Source organism: Accipiter gentilis, chromosome 15 (genome assembly GCF_929443795.1).
Source record: "Accipiter gentilis chromosome 15, bAccGen1.1, whole genome shotgun sequence".
Classification (NCBI taxonomy): Eukaryota; Metazoa; Chordata; class Aves; order Accipitriformes; family Accipitridae; genus Astur; species Astur gentilis.
This window is the reverse complement of record NC_064894.1, coordinates 28,877,063-28,900,059: the sequence shown is the minus strand read 5'-3', so window position 1 is coordinate 28,900,059 and position 22,997 is coordinate 28,877,063. Positions and strand designations below refer to the sequence as shown.

At 38.6% G+C, this 22,997-nt stretch overlaps 1 protein-coding gene across 1 annotated transcript in view; it reads left to right on the top strand.

Moving 5' to 3' along the window:
* The window catches only part of TRDN (triadin), a 236,153-nt gene that overhangs the window by 66,398 nt on the left and 146,758 nt on the right, over positions 1 to 22,997 (top strand). The window contains exons 6-11 of the mRNA XM_049818154.1: positions 2,168 to 2,227; positions 4,919 to 4,978; positions 6,348 to 6,407; positions 8,983 to 9,042; positions 10,270 to 10,464; positions 15,190 to 15,249. Coding sequence (XP_049674111.1) covers positions 2,168 to 2,227; positions 4,919 to 4,978; positions 6,348 to 6,407; positions 8,983 to 9,042; positions 10,270 to 10,464; positions 15,190 to 15,249 — 495 coding nt within the window. The remainder of the gene's footprint in view (positions 1 to 2,167; positions 2,228 to 4,918; positions 4,979 to 6,347; positions 6,408 to 8,982; positions 9,043 to 10,269; positions 10,465 to 15,189; positions 15,250 to 22,997) is intronic.

Below are 22,997 nucleotides of genomic sequence, written 5' to 3'. Positions count from 1 at the left end.
AAAAGCTTCAGTGGACTTTGGTGGCCCTGCTGCCCTGTGACTGAAGAGTCAAAAATGGCCAGTCATCACAGCCCTGAAACATGAACCCTTTAATTTTCGGCAACACCTGCCCTTCCTGGATAAGGTTCTACCCAAACGCTATAGCTCTGACAGTGTCCGTAAGAGGGAATGGTAAAAGTTACAACCTGAGATTGGCAAGCTCTGAGGCTGTGGGGATATCAAGGCACAGGGCAGGGATCTTGAACTAACCGGAGATCGCCTTCAGCCTATTGCTAGGAAGAGAAAAATAGCTTAGGCTTATGCCAGCCTGGTCTCTGTTTATCCACATTCCAGGCTCCCTGCCCAGATACTTCAAGTTACTTTTATTTCTCAAGAAGGAGCCAACTGATCCCTGCTCCCTGTTTTTAGCTTGGGTCCACATGAATATTGATTTTTCCTTGCCTTTTAGCCCTTTATACCATTTTGATGATGTGAAGGAACCTTAAATTAGATTTTTCTGTCCACTTTAAGGTCTGCCGACACTCAATTCAGTCAGTGTCATTCAAGGCTAGTTTTGGTTTTTTTCCAAAGCATGAAATAGGGAAATGCTATGGAGAAACTAGAATAAATTTAAAAAAAAACACCAAAAAAACCCACAACAGTTTCCCTTACACAAGACGTTCTGTGGCTAAAAACAAGCTTTCTGACTGTTCTGCATAGTTCGACTATATATTTTGGCATAGGGACTACAAGGGCTTTTGTCTGATATGCAGAATCTTATGTTTCACTGCCACTGACCACCACAGAGCTATCGTTTGCAAAACTGTGCTATTGCCCCATCCAACGCTGACAACCCGCTGGCTCGAAGTGTTTTGCACAGAGCTAGCACCTGCTAATACAAATGTAAGATGTAAAAGCATGCTACAGTTCCGGCAAAAATATTCAGTCTAAGTTCTACACAGCACAGGGAGAAAGGAGGCTGCTTTTCCGTGGTGCGCTACTAGATGTCCTAAAGCAATTGAATGAGTTACAGTCTGTAATTCATTCAGTAATACATTGCTGGTGCTGCTGCGTTCTTCGCAGCCTGTTTTTTTAGTGTAAATTGGCTGTCTGCATTCCTTAAAGGCTTTGAAAAATCTCCCTTCAATCTCCTTCCACTGTGCTGCTAATTGTTATCAACAATAATTTACCTGTTATGACTGGAAATGTATTTGGATAATGCAAACACGTGCAAGACATAATGAAACTGCTGAATGTTTGGAATGATTTTTCATAAAGACATAGACCTATTTTTTAATGAGGAAATGTTTAACCAACAAAAGAATGCTTGCACCTCTGTGAAATGACATTTGCTGCAAAGCTGGTGAAATGAATGTACGCAAAACCATTACTGTGCTTGGGTATAAAGCTCACAGTTGTCTTCTAATCAGAGTTGTATTTTCTGTGGTTTACTCGTTGACAGAAACTTGAGTATTGCAAAGAAAGTCTTTTTTTCCCTGAAATGGCAAAACGCTAGTCTTTTAGTAGCAGAGGTTGACAAGGACCATTTTTGTCTGTCTAAATCATTAAGATGTGGAATACAGTCCTGTCCAAAAACATGGTCTGAAAGTCAGGTGGGCAATAGAGTCCGTAAGGATTCGTGTTTGCTGCTTCTAGCAGGACGTGTCGTCAGTTGTATTTTGAACAGCTGCTCTTCCTGAAGTTACGCTCTGATTAAAAGAGATGTTTTCTTATTAATCCATCTCGTGGCTGAAGTAACAGCTAAAAATAATTAAAAAAAAAGAGCATGGAAAGCAATATGGTAGTGATTTTTTGTTAAGAATAGAAAGCAATGCTGTCAAGGACTGAAAATAATTTCCTCTGTCAGAAATCTTAGAGTCAGGGTGCTTGTGTAATGGGACCAAAAGAGATCCTGCAGATTGGATTAAGCTTGCTGAATAATCACTTATTTTGCAAAAATATGCTTTATCATCTGCAGACTTATTCAAGGAAAAATATCTCTCTTGGATGTGGAATTAAATATTGACATTAAGAAGGTCTATATATCATCTAGTACCTGTGACTCAGAGCTAAAATCCATTATTTAAATTTACAAATATTTTTCCTCGATCACTTTGGTGAAATAGTATGTGTACATAATACCTCCAGATTACAGATTTATTGTGGATTTTTTTTCTATTATTTCTAGTAATTTACAGAGACAAACCTGAAAAACAAGAAAAAATTGAGAGGAAGGAACCCCTAAAGGGTATGTATTTAGCATTTGGTGTTTGCCTTTTTACCAGTGGTTCAAAACAGTCTAATCTATTGACTTTTAGACCCAATTATGTTTAAGGATGGAGGAGGTGTTGTGAAAGCCAGCTGGAAGGAGAATGAGGATTTTAAAAGCACTTTGAATTCATCACTCTACAGAAAGGCTAAAATTATATTCAGAGATTAATGAGTAAGTTTTTACTGTATTATTAACTTATGTAAAAGATGCCCAGAGCATAAATAGGTGCCTTTTTTATTCTTCTTGAATAAATCCAAGCATAATATTTGTCTTTGGGAATACTTCTGAACAAAATGTAATGAGTAAATTATAACATACAGGGCATGGTCCCTGGAGGCATTCTGCTTCAGAGACCCGCCTTAGAAAAAAATTTCCCTAGACTCATTTCAGAGACGTTAGGGAAAGGGTGATGGAGAGGGTGTTAGAGAGGATTTACTAATTTGCTGTTGCTGTATGCCAACAACAAATTACAGATCTGTCCGTTGTAGGAGTCGGAATCAGTCTACTGCTTCTTCTCCACCCACAACTCGTGAGTTAGTTCTGGGCTCCAAGAGCCACCATCTAGTTTGCCTCGTGTGAGGGATTTTTTGGCAAAACGGTATTTTGCTGGAACGTACCTACTTGTCAAAACTCTTTAAGCCTTCTGAGAACGTGTCCTTTACAGAAAAATAAGATTAATGAAGTCTCAAGCTGGAGGAAGAAACCCATTCTGGAAGAGCAAATAGGCCAATGGTCATGATAAATCACCCAAAAAAGGGAAGACCCAATATCCAGCCACGGCTGATTTATTTCAGACCAAGAACACAAGCCTCACAACCCAAGTGAACGTGCACCTTCCTGAAATCTGTGCTTGACTAGGCCTTTCTAATGGTCTCAGACTGGAGCTTTTCCTTTTTATATAAATAATTCAAAACACATTTGGTTAGCAAGACTGACTCTAGAGGTTAATGGCAGACACATAAGTTCAGGTTTCTGTCAGAATGAATATTTATTACTAGAAAATGGTGGTAACAAGACAAATTTCTTCTGAGACTTGGAAAAATGCCAGAGCAAAGACTATAATGTCCCATATTAAAACATGAATGTGTCATTAAGACTTGTCCTCTTATTTTGTGGAAAACTTGGGAAACTCTTCAATTTGATTTTATAGCAGAACAATATTTAATGTTTTAAAAAGTTTCTTAGAACAGGAAAAAATGATCCCAGCCAATCTCAGACAGCCAGTGAATAAGAATAAGAATTATTATACTGCCTTAACTTCTCATAACTCCTACTAATATTCTGTCTACCTAACAGTATTTTATCTTAAAGTGAATGTATTACTTCGTTTTGTTTAGTGAGCTATTGCTACAATTGCTACTAAAGCAATACTGCGTATAGAGTTTCTCTGTATTCGCAGTACTAAGAAACATTGCTTTCAAACTGTACATTATATTTTAAAACTATTACTATGGATACGTGTCTTTCTAAGGCCCATTTCATTGTAGTGTGACTGGGAGACTCCAAAGTTTCACTGCATCCCTGAATTCTAACTGCTTATTTTCTACTTTAAATACATTCCATTTTCAAGATTTAGATAACGGAGAGAGTAAATAGCATCCTGTTCTAATTTCTAATCAACTTCTGTGATATAGTTTAGAAAAGTTATCTAATGACAGAGAGAATAATTAGAAGTGTCTCTCTCAGTCACTTAGAAGTCGCTCAGTCAGCTATGTCAGGAACTTATTCTCATGTGTTTCATCACTATGTTGCTAAAAAAATGTGAGCGCCTGAAAATTCCCTACCCTTCTTTTGCTTCCAGTTAGATATGGAATTCACAGTACTGTAAAAGAACTTCCTTATTTTCTCATGTTTGACAAAGGGAGTTTTACTAAACTGGGATAAAATCTCCGCGGAAGCTAGAGTTAAAGCTAGCTGGCAGTTTCATGGCTGATTTTTCTGTAGTGCTCTAAAATCCACATGCTTATTTCCAACTGTCTGGAAAATTATTGCGTAAAATCCTAAGAAAAGTGAGTGGGAAATGTTATGGGAATGAGTGGATAGCATAATACAGTTTCCACTGTCATAATGTTAGTTTTTACACCGCACATACTGGGCATCTAATTATGGCTCTGAGATCGTCATTGCCAGGGACGGATCTCAGCTAGCGTCCATTACTAGCTATCCGGATCCATTACGGGTTATCCTTTTCAAGCCAGCTGGCAAGTGACAGATGTGTCATTTGTGCATGTGATGCTATTATGCTCCAGGATTGATTCCAGGTTTTTTACAAGCCTCTGCCTGACCACGCGCGGGGTGGTCCAGGTGACGTCCCCTTTTTAGTGCAGGCAGCAGCACTTACTGCGAGCTCTGCCTCAGTCCCTGACAGTTTTCTGAAAAATCTCTCTTCAGGAATGGGCAGACAATTGCAAGCGATGATGTTTCTGTAGTAAAGAGCTGAGTCATGTTACCATGGCTCGGATGGTGAGCAGTGATTCGTTAGCCAGAGTTGTCTGCTCGCACCCACGTGGTGTGATGGATGCTGCGCAGATGTGCACGGGATAGCTCCGGAGTAACACAGTTTGCCATTTTGTCTCCCAAAGCTTATCTTGGCAGAATTATTTTTGATTCTTGAGTTTTTCCGCGGGTTTTTTTTTCATATATATGAACACATTTCTTCTTTCCTAGTGACACATAAAGATAAACCGGAAAGACAAGAAAAACCTGAAAAAAAGGAAAGGCATGCAGGTAATGATTTAATGTCAGCACTTATTTTACATTTTGAGGTACCCCAGGACTAATTGACTCCTCAGTTTCCATTTATGTATCCCATTGATTGGAGAAAAATGTTGTAGAACTTTATGAATAGAAATCATGAGATCATATAAAGATTTGCAGACATACAGACTGAGTAGCATTTTGTATCCCTTCTGCATGTTTGTTGTTTCTTTTCTGAGGAAGGGAGATAATATATTTTATACTCTGGATTAGCATAATCTCCCAGTAATCTCTGAGTATTTCCAACACTTACAGTAAGTATGGTTCCTAAGACAATATGGTCATCCAGGAAAAACACCTGGCAATCTGTAAACAACAGTAATGAGGCAGTCCATGTGAAAACTAACATTTTAAATACAATACAGAATAGGGCAGGACTACTTCTTTAAGTAGTTACTTGCAATAGATAGGTATCTAGCACTGCTTTATCTTCCACAATTCTTACTTGCTTTTGAAAGACCAACACATGGCTGGAGAGTACATAGCAATGCTCACGCAAGCATTTTTGTGTTCTTAGTATAAACTCATATGCCAGAGTCAAATAGGCAGCTGAGTGTTTTCACACGACTGGTCCCTGTAAGGGGCTTCAGGGGGTATGGACCCATATAAATACCAGTTCTGCACACTCCTGGACAACTTAAGGTGTAAACATTAATCGCAAAAAATTAGCAAATCAGAACCCACATAGGAGGATATTCCAGACTACCCACCACTCAGTGACTATTGCACATCTCAGGTGTATTCTGAAACCTGGGCCAGAAATCCAGTCACTACAGTGTACTTTATTTCAATTTGTAAAGTGGAAATTAAAAGCAAACAAAACGCCCCAATGAGCATTAGTTATAATGCCATTGCAATTAGATTTGTAATTAATTATAGTGTTTAATCATTTGTAGCTGGAAAAACTGTTAGTTATGTGGAGTTCAGAAAATCCTTCAGAAATGAACCAAAGTAATAAACAAGAAAGCTCCAAAATAACAATAAACAAAAATAAACCAATAAACAACAGTATAAACAAAGCAAACAAAATGAACCAGTAAATAACCCAAATAAGCATGACTTTTTGGCTAACTTCTTTCATGGGATTACAGTTGTGCCTGAAAGATCATTCCTCCCCCAGCTGATGGCAGAGACCTCAGGGATGGTAGATGAGTTTTTGAAAGTTTGGATGATGTGTTTTGGCATAAACAGCAGCAGCTGAGTCAATCTGCTTCTTTGCATGGATAGCCGTGGTGCCTAGTTGTGTTTCTTGATCTTTTTTCTCCTTTTCCTCACTTAAAATGCAATTTTTCTCTTTTTTTTTTTTTTTTTAACCATTAATGTTGTTATATATTTCTAGCTATTCACAAAGAGAAACCTGAAAAGCCAGAAAAGCATGAAAAGAAAGCACCTTCTAAAGGTAACGCAGATTACTATTAGATGTTGTACAATTTTAGATTTTGAGTGCTTACACAGTTTGGGAGAGTGTGGAGATGAGTATTTAAAGTGTAAAGCTCTTCTAGCCCATGCTGTACATTTTTTGGATGCTCTCAGTTTTGCTTGAGCGGGTCTTGGTCAGCCCCTGAGTGAAGTCTTGCTCAGCATATATTTCTTGCTTAGTTCTTTTGTTTGGATGCACAGAGGTAATTATGAACCATTCTTGTGCAGCTAAAGAAATAAGCCTACGACTATTATATTTGCATTCCTTGATGTTTTTTCCTCCACAATAGGATTCAGTAATTTGCCTGCAAAGAAGGCTTTCTCTTGCGTATCAGTTTTCAATCTGGTGCAGACCTAATGCAAGAGTGTTTACTGTCTCTCAGTCTCGGTCTTCCATCACATCCAAAAATAGATTTTAATTTTCTTGCCTTTCTTTTTTTGCAATAACATTTTCATTTCAGTACGTGATTTGTACTGTCCTCCATGGCAGAAGTGGCTTTGGTTAAGATTTACATATCTACTAATTATCATATATATCCTGAAGCAATATCGTGTATGAGAGGTGATTTTCAGTATTCTTTTGACTGATAATTTCATCTTTAGCCATGATTTGGACAGGGGGATTTAAAAATCCAATCAGCTTGCCCTGTTATGCCGTTTTTTAAAGACTAACATTTATTATTGCTGGGCATTTGAATGTCTTTGCTCTGCGGTTTTTCTTTCTTTTTTTTTTTCTTTTTTTTTTTTTTAACATTCATTGCTTTTCAGAAGCCAGATATTTCTATAATGAAGTTAGGTTTCAGTCTTCTTGCTTTTACTCAGTTAAGTCTTGAAAAAAATACTGTGCAGTGTATCTTAATTTCAGCCTGTTATGGCATTCAGATTAATCTCATGACAATGGGACGCATGAATTAATTAGGTTTAATTTGAAGCTGTTAAGACAATATAGATTCATATGTACAAATCAGTCTTTATCGGACTCGACCTTACTCTAAGGAGAAACGTAAAACAGAAAGTAGGAGTGAAGAAAGAGAAAAAGTGGAATGAAGACTTAAAGCCTTAAAAGACTTTGGAAGGTAGCCATTGTCCAGTCTCTCTTTTAAAGAGATATTTGGTCATTTTTTCTACTTCCAGTACGTAACTTGGAAGCATAGGATTTTTTTAATAAAGTGAAATCACACTGAAGTAATCCGGAGAAAATAAATGCCCATAGTGTCTGTGTAGATTTGAAAAGCAAATAACTTCCAAGAATCACTGAGATAGTCCTAATGAGCAGCCAGCCTGTTTACCCATTTATCTTCCGCTAGCTAACCAAATAATCACTTAGAGCTTTAATGTGTTTAATAGCAGCCATGACTCCAGTCACTGGCTGGAAAATTTTATGAAGAACTTGGCCACTTTGTAGCTAGGGAGATTTGTTGCCGTGGTGTGACATATAGCCACGCTACCCTCTCTCGAATAATTTCCACGCCGTGCCAGTCCATATGGGTGCACTGGGAACTCCTCGCCCTCCCTCAGCGCTTCCAACAGCGCATTTCTGCCGGCATTCTGCTGCTGAGCTATCCATCGCCGGGACCACCTCCCTTTTGGCTGGGGGCTGCTCTACGCTGGGTGAGGGGCCATTTCACCCACTTTTGCAGTCCCTAGAAAACAAGGGTGCTCAGGGCAAGGCCAACTTCAGGGAACGGGCGTAAGGAAAATGGGGTGGCCACTGCCCGCCCCCCCCAGTCGGCAAGTTTGCGCTACGCTCAATAAAAAGCCTTAGGGGAGTTCTTCAGCCCCTGTTAAAGGCTCCAGAAAGCTTCAGTGATATGAACGCTATTTAAACACGTCATCTAAGAAACAGCTATCTTAAGAAAAACAAGTCTAAAGATCAATCATGGCTCATACAGGCAGCAATTCCAGGCTGGAATTTAGTTAGGGAGGATGTTGCTATTATGTAGTTATCACCTGAAAGAAGTGTAATTAACTCTCAAGGCTGTTTTGTCCCGGCAATGTGTCTGGATGGGGACCAAGAGAAGAAAGATAGAAGTCGCCGCACAAAATGTCGACAGCCTTTCTGGGACGTAGCAGCGGGTGTTTACACGGCGTAACCTGCGCAGGCATGAACTCGCTTGAGCTCTCCTCTGAAGTGAGCACCAGGCTTGTGCCTGTGTTTGTATGACTGTGAGCCACGCCAAGAAAAACACCTTTCTGTAAGAAAAATGTAGCCGCGTGGCTTCCAGTTGGCTGGAGCACAGGAAGATCAAGCCTGTGTCCGCTCACAGCTTGAGCTGAGCAAGTTGGTGTCATCTGGAATACATGGTATCAATATTCCTTACTGAGCTTCAATCTGTGTGGCTGCCTTGTCTTCTGGTTAGGTCAGTCTCAAAAGGTATTTTGAAGATTTTTGCCCCAGCATGTAAACCTGAGAAAAAGAAGCGAGAATTTTGCCAACTAAATAAACAGGAATCCTGAAGAAATGTGAAACTTCCAGGGATGTTGTTGTATTGTAGCAATATTTTCTCATTCTTTGTGAGTTTTTTTCCCTAATATACACTTGTACTCATTTCTAGTAATTCAGAAAGACAAACCTGAAAGACATGAAAAAGCTGAAAAGAAACCTCCTCCCAAAGGTATTTATTTATTTATACTACGTTTTTAACCAGAATTTACATTAAAATTCATAAACTCTATTTTACTGGAGCTGAGAATATAATGTGTATGAAAAATCAGCTACATGATACTATAATGAAATTAAAATATAATTTGAATTAAAATGTCTCTAGAACATCCAGGGGTTAGTTCTGTGCATGATCCCTTTTAAAACCCGTCGAAATTTCAAAGGTGAGCATTGAAGGTATGAAACAGTGTTTCCCTGAAAAAGAAGTAGGCCTATATGTAAGTGATCTGACATACATATTTTCACTATAACTAGTTAAGGAAATTCTTTCTTCACTAGGCAGCAATATTTGGTCATGCCATGGTTTTGTTTGGAAGTAGGAGTGTCCTTATATAAATATCTGTACTCTGGTTTAGAATAGGTAAAAATATTCAGTTTACATATTGATAAAATCAGCCTAGTCAGCCCAGTGGCTTAATAGAAATAGAAGTCTAGAGCCTTGCAGAAGACACAGATTTTGTAGCATACAAGTTTTGCCTCAAGGATGGAGACAGCTAAAGCTATGAAGAAAGCAGGAGTGAGAACAACACACTAAACAGAGTAGTTTAATCCGACTCAGCGGCATTTCAAACTACTGTTGGATTTTCCACCAAAGTGAGCTAGAAACACACATATTGTCAGCATCCATGTCACAGATGAAAAAAACCTGCTGATACATACAAGCAGAAGGAATACCCCTGGTCTTATCAACCTCTGTGTAGCTTCAGCCACTGGTATTTACAATTTGGTAATTCTCCTTGGAAACCTTCGCACTCTGCTGCAGGGTTTGTCATGAATCAGCTTCCAACAGAGTTTAGCTCTGATCTCTACAATCTAAAGTTACTCAGATTTAGCCTGGAAGTACCTTCCATATTTGTTTGCTTAATGACCATTTGTCTGCCTAGTTTATACCATAAGTTACCACATTGTCATTAGAAACATTTAATATTATTTACCATCGCCTACTATATTTAGTATCAGTCACATACTTGGTACAGAACTGAAGACAAAACATGCTTGCATCTCATATTTCTGTCAAAGCCTGTCTGGTTTTGGGGGATTATAGTTTTCATCAGCTCTGAACAAGGTGTTAATAATGAAGAAATACTCATTAGTAATAGCACAAGGTAAAATAAATGGCATTGAGTATTATTTCGGGGGGAAAGAATGACACTGAAAGCTTTTTCTTTGTTACCTGCAGAGGAGAAGAAAGTAAAGAGCACTAAAGTGGAAGCAAAAGTTAAAAAGGAAGTGAAGGATGGAAAAGGAGAAGCAAAGACGGCTGAGAAGGTCAAGCAAGCAGAGACTAAAACAACAGAAGTTGGGCTAATAAAAGCCAAACCAAAAGTTAAGGAGGAGAAAGCTCTTCAGACTGTAACTAAATCGGAAAAGAAAGGTAAACAAAACCAGGAGGAAACAGATGAAGATCTTAAAAAGGTAGTAGGGAAGAAGCAGAGAGAATGGAGTTAAAGCTGGCAAGGACCAAAGTCCACCCATGAAAAATGAAAGTGCAGTACAAATAAATTCCAGATGAATCTCACACTGCTAGGAGGAGACTCTCCAGAATAAAATAAGTTTAATCTATATAACCAGACTGTTTGTCATGGCTAAAGATTCATTTTAGTTTAAATCCTTCTTTACCAAGGACCAATTACTCTCCGGATAGGCCTGAGTCTTCATGGGTTTGCTCAGTAGCATCTTAGGTAGCGTATTGCTAGCTGAGTTATTTTGGAAAATACAGACCGTCCATTGACCTTTTGGGAATTCCGTTTTGTTTCTACATCAGTGTACGTCCTCCACAATAATAAGGAAAGTAGCAGCAGAGGAAAGGGAATCATTTGTCTTACATCAGATTATATGAGGTTGTCAGGGTTTGTATGACATAGTGATACACCTGCCTGCTGTAATTTGATGTGAACAGCTTCCACGTTTCTCCTAAAAAGGCAGGAAATGCCATTACCCTGATGAAAGGAAGCAATTAAGTAATAAAACAAAGAATCAACATGCCTCAACACCAAACGGAGATGTTAACCGTACGTTCCTCTTTGTCAGAGCCAGCCGGCGTTCTTCCACCCCCAAGCTGCACTGACTCGTTCCCTAATTTCCCCATGTTTTCCATAGCTTTAGGTACAATTTTGGCTGACTGAAGGCAGCGGGACCTGGCTTTCTGTGCAAACTGCCACGCTGCAGGCACAGGATTATTCTGACGTTAATAGAGGCGGCTCAGCGTTGCGTGGCACACCTCTCTGGTCCTTTCAGCTGATCGCCACAGATAAATCGTTATGCCTGAGCATCAAAGCAGCCATCCCTGCCTGGATGGGCAGATTGTCTCAGAATTTCATAACCATCAGCTCTGGACCCCGTAGGAGTTGGCTAAATTATACATTTCTAGAAATCTGAGAGGTTTTGAGACATAGCCCCCTTTCTGCCCTGCATCGTGTGCTGAACTAGCATTTTTTAACATTTATTTGTATTCTAGTTAATTTTGGATTTGACTTGAAATATTGGAACCTTTCAGGCATAAAACCAAAGCAGCATCTTTCATGCCGATTGCTGTGACCAAGGGGAAAGTTCAGCAAATTGTTGAGCTCCTCTTGGGAGGTGCGAATCGCTTTCAGTTTTTGTTTGCTCTGACAGAGTTTTTGTGCGCAGTAAGTTCCACTCCATACTGTTCAGGATAAGGCTCTCAAAAAGCAATGGTGTGCAGATGAGGCACTTTACTCCCTGACAGCAAATTATTTTAAGTAAGTAGGGGTCAAAGATTACAGAGAGCAATAGAGAGTGGTGGGGGAGGTTGTTTGGGGGTTTTTTGTGGTTGAATTTTCCTCCCTTTAACTGATAAATATTAGCAAAATGATCCATCTGAACATCAAACCTTAACAGATCGCCTTGTAAGGCTGCTTTAGAGAGTGACCGCGGTGACTGTGCACTGAACCGTGGCACGTGAAAGTGGGAATGAGCAGCTGGAGTGGAGGAAGGAAGGAGCCTCTTAAACTGCCCTTATCAATGGAGATAGCGTTGCACACGTTCAGCGCGAGCTGCCTTTTCTACTTCCATCCTTCCTTTTTTCTACTGGAAGCCGCTGCTGCCCAGCTGGACGCTCGCAGAAAATTTCAGTTCTATCTTTCAGTCCCACTGTGACCCAAGGTGAACATAGTTTTGAAGTCAATATGGTTTTGACAAGATTTCCTGATCCCGCAATTTTTTTTATTTTTCCTTGCTCAAGGGAGTTTTTCTGCCATTTTTTTTGTGTAACAATGTGAAAAATATAACAGTAGTCATAGAAGGGTTGTTATGATGTCCCTGCCTTTGCATCATTCCTTACTCAAATTCAAATTAGTAAAGATAGGTCATCTCCTAGGGTAACTCAGATGAGATCAATGACAGAAATATCTATTACTGTTTTTATCAATAAGAATCTAGTCCCAGACTTTGACATAATTTTGTAGTACTCAGATTAATATCTGTGCCACTGTTAAAGAGTTATAAGGTGAAAACTATAGTGTGAAATTTTCTTTTCAACAGGAGAGTTTAAATTAAAATGAATTTTTAGCCATGAAGAGACATTTGCAAAATCAGATTCATTAAAATTCCTTAGGTTTCAATCTTAGCTGATTGGCAGAATTCCCATGAACTTCAATGGGATGTTACTGTGCACCTTATTATTTCATATATAGTAGAAATGCTATTTTTGTTATTCAGAGTTTAACATTCTGCCTTCAGTTTTTTATATAAATCCCAGTTTTCAGGGGTTGAGTTACTAAAGAACTCCTATGAGAAGATTAATACAAAATCTTTCTTCTCAGGTACAATCAAGATTAAAGCTTTTTTTTTAAACTTTATTCAAGTTACATTTCCACAAAAAAAAAAACCCAACCAACCAACCAAAAAAACCCAAAACCCAAGAACCAACCAAAAAAAATCCCCCATCCAAACACCCAGAGTCTATTTTAATCCTGGTCTATATCACTATGTTTAAAAAATGGATTATTTTAATATCAATGAAATGGTGTAGCTGCTAAGCCCTCAGGCAATGTCTAGATCATAACCTAAATAGAACCATCATAGGACTGTGCTCTGTCCTGTGATTGTCCATACAGCTTGTGTCCCCTGACATAGTTTTGTCCCATGCCTCCTAGCAGTCTTCCATACAATGCCCCAAAACCATCCAGGGGCTTTTCCCAATGGGCAGCGTGGAAGAAGGCAGCTTGTTTTGGCAAAAGAGGGGTAAGGAAAAAGCTTTGTGGGCAGGAGCTCTGCCCTCCCATTTGCTTTTTCTGGGCTAAAGACTTGGCATTGGTCCATTTTAATTATTAATACAGACTGTCTCACTGAGGCCAGATTTGCAAATGCCTTGAAGTCGGTGCAAACACTTTGCCGACTTCAGTGGCTTTAGATGGGCTTAATGAGAGTACAGATTTGTACTTACTTGTTTTCTGACACATTTGCTGCTACTTTTTTCAGAAAATTAGCACATAGATTTAGGGCAGATATTGCAGCCAAATTCTTCAGGTTCCTTAAGGATGGAATCCAAAGCTGGATCCAGCCAGAATGATAAATTTGAATTCCTAAATAAAAAAGTAGAAACTATTATGAATAGTCATTAGATGTTTTAAAAGCAGTGTTTATAGCCACATCCCTGTGTATGTCCTGAAAGCTTTGCCCCAGGTTCTACAATACTGACTGGTGTTAACCTCGCCATCTCAGTAATGGGAAATAGCTGCGTGGGCTCCTGTTGGCTAGTAGAAACAATCGGATATTTGCCGAGATTATAAACCCTTTCCTAATTTCTACAACTGCATAGGAAATCATGACTTCAAAGCTGCAGTTCTCCAGCCGAGGACTTCTATGGCAGTCAACATAACAGAGCAGCAATCACATAAATGTGTCAACATCAACTAGTACTGACGGTCCAGTGAACTATCTAAGAAAGCAAACAGTAAAATGAGTTTATATACTTGGGACCATCATTTTGCATTTAAATACAACGCTTATTCCATTATTAACAATTTTAAGTATTTGGAAGGCTGCATGATTTTATTTTGAAGTTGGCAAAGAGAAAGTGGCTTTGTAGGTGAGTAAGAGGGAGATGCAACTGCAGGTGGAGGCAGATGCAACACCGATAGCCTAGGAAGTGTGCTAGAAAAGTCTAGGACCGATGGATGAATATGCTTAACTCAAGGAATATTGTGAACTAATTTGGCTAACAGGAGTTGGCATTTAGCCATCAACGTTAACTTTCAAAGCTAATGTCCCTTAGAGTCCGGCTGGGCAACGTGCTTTTTTCTGGCCAGCTGGAGAATCCAGCAGTATTATTGCAATTCTTTTGCACTCAGTTACAACTGGTAATTTTTCTTCACCATTCTTAATGTTAAAAATTTTTATTAAGGTCTTCAAATCTGCTTATGTATAGCAGAAATCAATAGACAATCAACATTTCTGAAATCGGAGTTTAATTTAGTTTCAGAAGCCTTGATTTCTGAATAGCATAGTTTTAACTATCCAGATTTAATATATACATATATATATATATTTGTAAAGATTAGTGTTTGGAAAATAATTCTGTAGTGAAATGATAAAATTCTGTGGAAAATCACATCGCTGCAGGATTGTAAGTACACGGAGTTCTCTTTATATTCCCATTCACTAAATGTACATATTGATTATACTGTTAAAACGATATTAACAAAATACTGTGATATAAAAATTTATTGAATTTTCTATCACCTGGCTGTGACTATTTGAAATGGATCTTCAAGGATAAGGAAAAGACTTTGGGCCCAGTGACCAGGCAGCCCATACTGGGGCGGGGGGTGAGGCCGTATGCCAAAACCGAGGCTGGGCACTGCGTCTTGCCAACCCAGAAGAAGAGTCGGTAGCTCTGGGGCACTGGTAGCTCTGAAGTTCTTGGCTGGGAGGCTTGAATTAGATCTGGACAATAAATTGCCTCTTTCTGAACATGTGAATTACTTGAAGGCTGGGGAAAAAAACCCCAAACGTACAAGTAAGCCTATCCCTGAAATGTGTCTCTGCACTGCCAAGCTTTATCTTCACTGTTAAAAAGAAGCAACATTTTAAATTTACTTTCTTCATTACTCTTTTTTTCTTTTTGCTCTGTTAGATCAATATGCATTCTGTCGCTATGTGATTGACATGTTTGCGCAAGGGGATTTTTATCCAGGTACTTTCCTACATCATTGAAATATGTTCTAATATTCTTCTGTTGCCCTGAGAGTTTCTGCTCCTTTATGTATCAGAAGTGTGTTTTGTATTGTTGAAAGCTCTCACAAGTGCAACGAAGAGTGTGCAAATAGTTTTAATAAAGCGTAAGAGCTAATGGCTGTATTATTAAAGCTTTTAATTTTCTGTCTACAATGCATGAATTAAAATTAAGATTATGTTAAAAGTAGAGTCAATAGAAGGCTATAGAAATTGCTAAAATTCTCCGTGCTTTTTTTGGCTGAGATGCAAGAGGAAGGAGCTTATTGTTAATAGTTTATTGGTTTTTTCCCCCACAAATAGCAAGCCTTAACCCCAGAATGCTTTAAATATAGAACTGCCATTGCTGTTCTGAGTATATAAAATTTCTTAGCTGTTCCATCACTTCTGTGCTTTTTCTCCTCTCTTCCCACATCTCCATGCTACTCTGTTCTCACACAGACACTTAATTCTTAGCCAGAAAAAGAAGCTAGAGCTACTGAAGATGACTAAGCATTGTCTCACAATATTAAGTCAATCTACCCTGGCCTTATTTAATGGACACTCTTCCTTCTGAAATCCAGTGCAAGAGGACATACTATAGGGAGGACATAACCCTAGGAATGATAAGCAACAATATTGATGAAAAGAGTCAAGGACAGAATATTTAAGGACACACTAAGCCTTACAAGCTTTGTTTAGTCAGTTATTTGCTCGAGAAGCTCTCTCCACTGGTACTTCTCTGAATTGGATGTGTTTTCTTATCTCTACCTTGTGGCTTAGGTCCTCTCTTGACCTGCCCAGGTGCAATCAGAGCTGGGAAGTCCTAAGGATGCAGATGAGAAATAGAGACTCTCAAAATGGGGAGAAGGAGGACACAGATTTTTTGGGGACGGAAAATAAACAAGCTTGGGAATTTGGAGGGAGAGGGTTTGTATTTGCTATTCTCAAAGAGCGACACGGAGAGACGGGGGCTCCGTTAAAAGAGACCAAAGTATTATATTGCCTCTAGAACTTTTAAAGACAGCCAGTAATAAACAGAGGGACCGGTCTAGGCTCAGAGTGGAAGAAAAGTTAGCAAAACCTTCCAGAGACCTTCAGTTATGCTTTGATTTAGAAAATAACTCCCTGTACCAAACGTGATTCACCCCGTTTCTGGCTTTACATAGCTGTACCATTAATAAATCACAACACAAAGACTTGCATGGAGATCTTCAAGATCTCTTATAGTTCTCCTGACATTTGCAAGCAGCTTTGACACATGTCAGAGCCCTTTTTTCCAGATGGCTCCCTGGGCTGCTTGACACTCTTCTAATGCAGAGCAGACCTGCTGTGGGAAGGGAATTTTGGAGAAGATTGCTTTTCAGTTTTGACCTTTCCAGCGAGGAGGAAACTGGGAAGACCATGAAGGCGAGCAGGGAGGTGGACAGGGAAGTCTGTAGTGACTTGAATTTCAGAAGATAAAAGACATGCCTGTCTGCTCTCGCCTCCCAATATTTGCCTTGTGCCATTGCAGCGTGCTATGATAGTGTTGTGCTAAGAAACCACAGGTTAAACAGCTGAAGAATGTTCAATGGTCATTGGGTGGTCAGCTGGCCTTAGAGGTGAACAGTGAGGGTGACAGCTTGAGGCCCCAGAAAGTGGAAATAAGTCATAAAGGAGCTTACATCATCTGCTTTGTAGGTGAGAAGGAAGAGGACAGCCCCTTAATTTAGGGCCTCCAAAATTCCACCCATGGCTCCACCTGTAAAGCAATTACTTTTGGACCTGCTAAGTCCTTTGTCGACATCTGAAGTGAAATGCTGTGAATGGTTGTTATGATGGAGCCTGATACATTTTTCTGGGAGGTAAAATAAAGCATTGCCTTCAAAACAAGCTTCAGGCAACCCACAAGCTGTGAAAGGCAATGCTGAAACATCCAGACCGTGTCTCTGAGAAGCAAGGTAAAGGCCAAGTACACCCAGCAACGTGCTTTTTATAGAAATCATTGCGGAGAGTGCCACCAAACACTGCTCAGTTAGTGTTTGTCACTGCTTTTCTCCGGCAACGTCCTCATTTCACACTGGCCTTTGTGAACTGAAATATTAACGTAATTCATTTTCTTGAGTAGATAAATGTGGGGGAAACACCAGCACACTAAGTCCCTTTAATAATCCTAATATCCAATTAGCTTTAAAAATGGCTATATTTTATCCTTTTATTGGTTTATATATTTTATGGTAAATTACATTGTCCAAACAAAAAGATCTGAGTGCAATTCCACTAAGGAACTTAATTACAGTCACCCTGACACTGCAATACTTTCAAACCAGGAATCACTTCTGTCAATCCCAGTATTGCCATTTGTGAAGGAGAAAAAGAAATTTTTCTCATAGAAAATTCTTTCACATAGGTATATTGGCTTTTTGTACGATTGTTTACACCAGATATGAATTTCTGTCTGCTTGAGTTTCTAAGAGCAGTGTCCCACTCATTAGATTCCTTAGGCACAATATATGGATTTATAATGTCAGTAATAACAATACCATTCAAAATTTATTCTTTGATAGCAGTTTTGGAATATTTGTATTATTGAAAAATTTCTATTCCTTACTGGCAACAGGAAATTATTTTAGGCTTATATAAACTTTATGCAAGAGTTTATAGCAAAGTAGAGCATTCAAGATGGCATATTACAGTGATCAAGTAATTAAAAGTAAAACTCAGATCCTTGGATTTCATTAATTAGACACACTTTTCAAAATACATCAATTCATACGTTTTGACAGTCACCTGAACAATCTATTGGAGGTCAGTTAATGGTCTTGTGTTGATTTTAACAAATGGGGCTGAAAAGTTGTTCGTTTACTCAAAGTTTTGTCACGTTGCTGCAGCCCTAGCTTTAGAAAATGACTGAAATGTATGTAAAACTGTTCACAGCGAATTCATAGGAAGCCACAGAATGGTGCTAAGCTGTTACATGAAGCATTAGCTGGTTTTCCTGTTTCTCTGGCCAGTATTTGACCCTGATACCCTGACTAGTTTCATACAGATCCTCCTGTAAATTACAATAATTATATCAATATCAATTAACTTCTGAGGCTTCTATTTTATTTTTATAAAAACTTCTATTTTACTTTTCTATTTTACTTAGCCCTTTACAATAGATGACAGTGGACTTTTAGCCATAAACTCAGATAAGTTTTGCTAAACCAGCAGTCCATCTCATGAATATCATGACTGCAACAGTGACCTACCCTGGATTCTACTGAGACATTTATAGATAGCCCTCTTGAGCTCTACTGTATACAGTATAAAAAATTGCTTTCTGATTTTATCTGATGAAGTATGGAGCCTGAGAATATTTTTTACTTTCTGTCTAACACGCATGTGATAAGTGACAGTTTCTCAGAGGGACTGCTGAACCACCTTTCCTCCAAAGGATAGATTTGCTGATCTTATTTATTCCTGGACTACAGTTTCTCAGCCGAGTACAGGCAGTACTGTCTCAGCATTAACAAATCGCTCTGTCCAGATTGCTTTGTACTCCTTTTGGCTGCCTGTAAATGAAGAATTAAGATGCATTTCTTCCAAGTTTTACTTCTAAAACTTTAAAACCTGAAGAGGAAAGCTGTTTTTTAAGAAATGCTGAGACACATTGGTTCTGACTGGCACCTCTATTCTTCTACCGGCACTGGTGTTTCTGAGGTCCAAGATAGCCTTTCTTATACAGAAGGCTGCTGACTTTCTTTTGTTTAGTTTCATGGATATAGTCTATTCCATGTATTTGATAATTTGTTTGATATTCCTGAATTTTGTTCTGAGTAATATTTCTAGTGTTCTCATTCACATTTTTATATTTTATTGGTAGGAGAACAGGTTCTATTTTAGTAGAAACCTTTAACTTCCTTTTCATTACTATTTCTTGAAATCCTCACCTGTGGATGGATTTCAGGGACACTGGTCGGTCACTCTTCTAGCATGTAGCACATGCTTCTCTAAGTTACCTGGATCTGTTCTATTTTACTCCACCTGTGCCATACTCCTGTTTTACCACTCCTCCCCTGTTTTCCCTGCAATGTTTGCTGGCTTGCTTTACGTTTGCATTTCCCAAACTACTCTGGCAGGTCAAGGAGTTGTTCCAATGAAATGCCGTGGGGGTTTTTTTTTGCATCTACCTAAAGTGTATTTTTGAGTGTCTGTCTTTTTGCATGCCCACCTCAGCATGTGGTTGCGCATGTGGCGTGCTGCTGAATTAAGAGTGATAAGCATCTCTTGGGTATTTGGTCGTAACGTGGCACCCTTGTTTCTCACTGGCATACTGTATATTTATGGTCAGATTTTGGTTTTATTTTAATCACTTGGAAGTTTATTTTCCATGCATAGTCTTACTGTGTCTAGTTTTGGTTAAACAACTTGCCTTTCACAGTACCCTGGACTCACTACTGGATGATCTTTACCTGATTGACAACAAAAACAGTGGGAGCACAGTTGTGATACTATTGTCGATTTAACCCATCTAAAATCTTTGCACCGAAGCGCCCAGTTACCCTGTGGAACTCATACCGCTACATGACTGTTTCCAATAATAACTAGACTGCAAAGGCATGTGGCCATACCATTTCCTTTCATCAATTTACCCTTATACGTTTATTTTGTATTTCCATGCTAGGGTCTAAAATCTAAAGCGATGCAGACGATTTTGCTAATCTTATGCTATTGAAAAAATATTTGCCTTGGAAAAATTTGACAGGATTTCTGGCACGTTTACATGGCAAGAGTGTATGCTATAGGGTAAAACAATCATCCTACCGTCTCATGAAAAATCACCAAAGTCTCACCCTTTGCATTAATGCTCTTTAAAAAAAAATAATAAAATCAAACAGACAGTTAAGAAATTCAGGCATATTGTGGCGGGAGTCCATAGGGAACCCTACAGTGTGCTTGGTCCCAGAAAGAAGTGGCAGACTGAATGTCCTTCGTGTCTGCAATATTCTTCCAAGCTTTGTCTCTTCTCTTCCCTTGTCAAGAAGTATTCAGTCAAAGAGCAGGGATTATTATTACACAATGTGGTAAGAGAATTCGAAGACGCTGTCAGTATGCTACTTGCCATTTAATATCCAAAAAGATTTATGGAGAGACTGGTGTAAAAGTACATCAATATCGCAAGGTCATGGAGTATATTACTGCAAAAACTCTGAGAGCATTAAGTGCCTAACTTTGAAAGTAAAAATGCCTGTATTTGCTGTGGGTGGGCTGTAGCACTGGAGTTAAATACTTGCCCTCTGCTGTTCAGATAGCAAAACGCTTCAGGCTCTTGAACTATTTTTAAGTGTCACTCCTACTTGATTAAAGACTAGGATGTGTTGTGGATATATCAGTGACAGGGTGTAACTTTTCACCTTGTTACATTACATTTACATGGGGACAACTTTGATACCAGTGTAGTTTCTCTGGGGATATATTTGATGCAGTGCAAGAAAAAAATCAGTCATCATAAATAAGGAAGTAACATGTTATTTGCTTCTTGCTTGGAGAAATTCAGCATGAAAAACTGTGGACCAAGTTACATTTGAGAGAGAACACTAGAGAATATTATTTTTTGTATGGAGAGATGCTTTCTGATGCTACTTACTCAAAAGTCCTCACCCCCAGAGTAGGAAACAAGCAAACCAGATATTTTTCTTAGTGAAATGCTAAAGGGAGAGTTTGACAGCTGTGAAACCTTTCCAGTTTTACTTTTTAAACAGGAAAGGTACCTAAGAACTAACATGTCTTCTCCCTGTGAGGGCAGTACCGTACCCCAAAATTTGCAGAGGCTCATCTGGATTCATCTTCAGAGTTGACAGTTAATTGTCCATCAGTTTATAAAAAAGTTGTTAAAATGATGAAACACCTGTCGACACATTTGTTTCTGCTGATGACTCAAATGGAGATGACTGAGCGACAAAAGCATTTATTCCTCTAGTAATCTCCTGGGAGAGTTCTGAATACTTTTCAAACAGTCTGAAAGGAAAGAAGTAATGAAGAGTAATTTTAAATACATGTATGAGAAACTGAAAATTAAGTTTTAATTAATGAAAAATTTCTAACTGATTTATTAATGTGGAATTCTTGCAATAATTTTAGCTGTCGTTTGGAGTCTAGATATTGCTTCTTTACACATCTAGTCAGTTATGTAAAACTATGAGAAGACATCCACTGATGTCATTTTAACCAGGTTCTTGTCTGTGACTCCCCTCTCACCCCAAAAGCTGTGTCTGTTTGGCCGAACTCTGAAATGACATTGATCTCTTAATGGGGATGTTATCAGCACACGATCCTGCCACCATCCCACAGAGGCAAACCAGCTATCCATTATTCCCTGTTTATATCATCCCACCGGGAATCAGAGCCAGATGCTGGCACACAAAGCTGCATCTGTCAACACTCTTATGGCACTTTATTGTAACTTTGCCAAAAAAATTTCAAATGACTTTCACTCTCTCAGAAGCAGCTACCCAGGGAATGCGTGGTATTCTGCTTCTGCACAGAGGAACGGATCTCTTTCTTTGATCATTCACTGCAAGCCACTCTGAGGAGTCAGACTCCTGTGTTACAAAAGGAAGCCAAAACCTTTGCTGGTGTAAATGAGTCTAAATCCTTGATTTTAATGGAAATAAACCAATCAAATCTGTGCAAGCAGAGAGACTAGACTAACAAAAGTATTCTCACACTTGTATTATATTTTATTACTACTATTTCATGTTATAACCATTTCACATAGTTCAGTAATCAAGTTTCAAAATCAAGGGTCATTTCAAAAGATTTTTAACAATGTCTGAAAAAAGCTAGCTGTCTTCTGAAGGATCATCAAAAGACTCAACTACTTTAGTTTTGAAAAGCAAGCTATTTAAAAAGTAAAGGCAAAAGTTAAATGCCAAAAAAAAAAGATAATAAACAAATTGAGTTTCATATTAAAATGGTAAAAATAAGTTTAAGCACTTATAAAATAGTCATTGCATTTAATGACTCATTATCATCATTGATTTCCAGTTATCATTATTACAACAAATACTTATGGTCTTTCAATAGGTTAAACAATGGAAACATTATAGAGCCACACAAGCCTTCTGGAGTACTCAATATCGTTTTCAGAAGTTAATTCAATATGAAAAATATTTGCAGAAAATTATTTAAGCCAAAAGTGACTTTATCCATATTTTTGAGGCATAGTTGGCAAGGAAACAACTCAGAAACCTAGAAACTGTAAGTTCCAAATGTCAGCCTATAACAGCATATGTTTCTTTCTTAGAGCTTGGATGGCTTCGTGTATGGGGAAAAACACAATTCCCAAAAGAGCGAGCTTCCTTTTCAAGCCTAGGTTTATTAACTTTTAAAAATCACTATATTGCAAAAGAACCCAGACAATGATCATGTGTATTGTGGATTTTGCTGACAGTATTTCTAGTTGGAACACACATAGGACTAGTTATTTAAAGGGATGGGATACAATTGTCAATAGAGCTGAGATTGCATTATAAGCAAGTTTGGTAGAAAAGACTGCCACTGAAGTCAGCTACATATAGCTCTGCCAAACTTCAGCTGGTAGGGTTCAAAACTTGCCATGACAGATTATTCTTCCAGCAAAGATGATTAGTTTAGGCAAAACATTGCAGCCATTTCCAACACTTAGAAAGATATTTTGTGTTGACCATTTAAAATTTGTCTCCTTCAGTCCTTCCCTTCCAAATGTTCTAAGTGTTCCTGAAC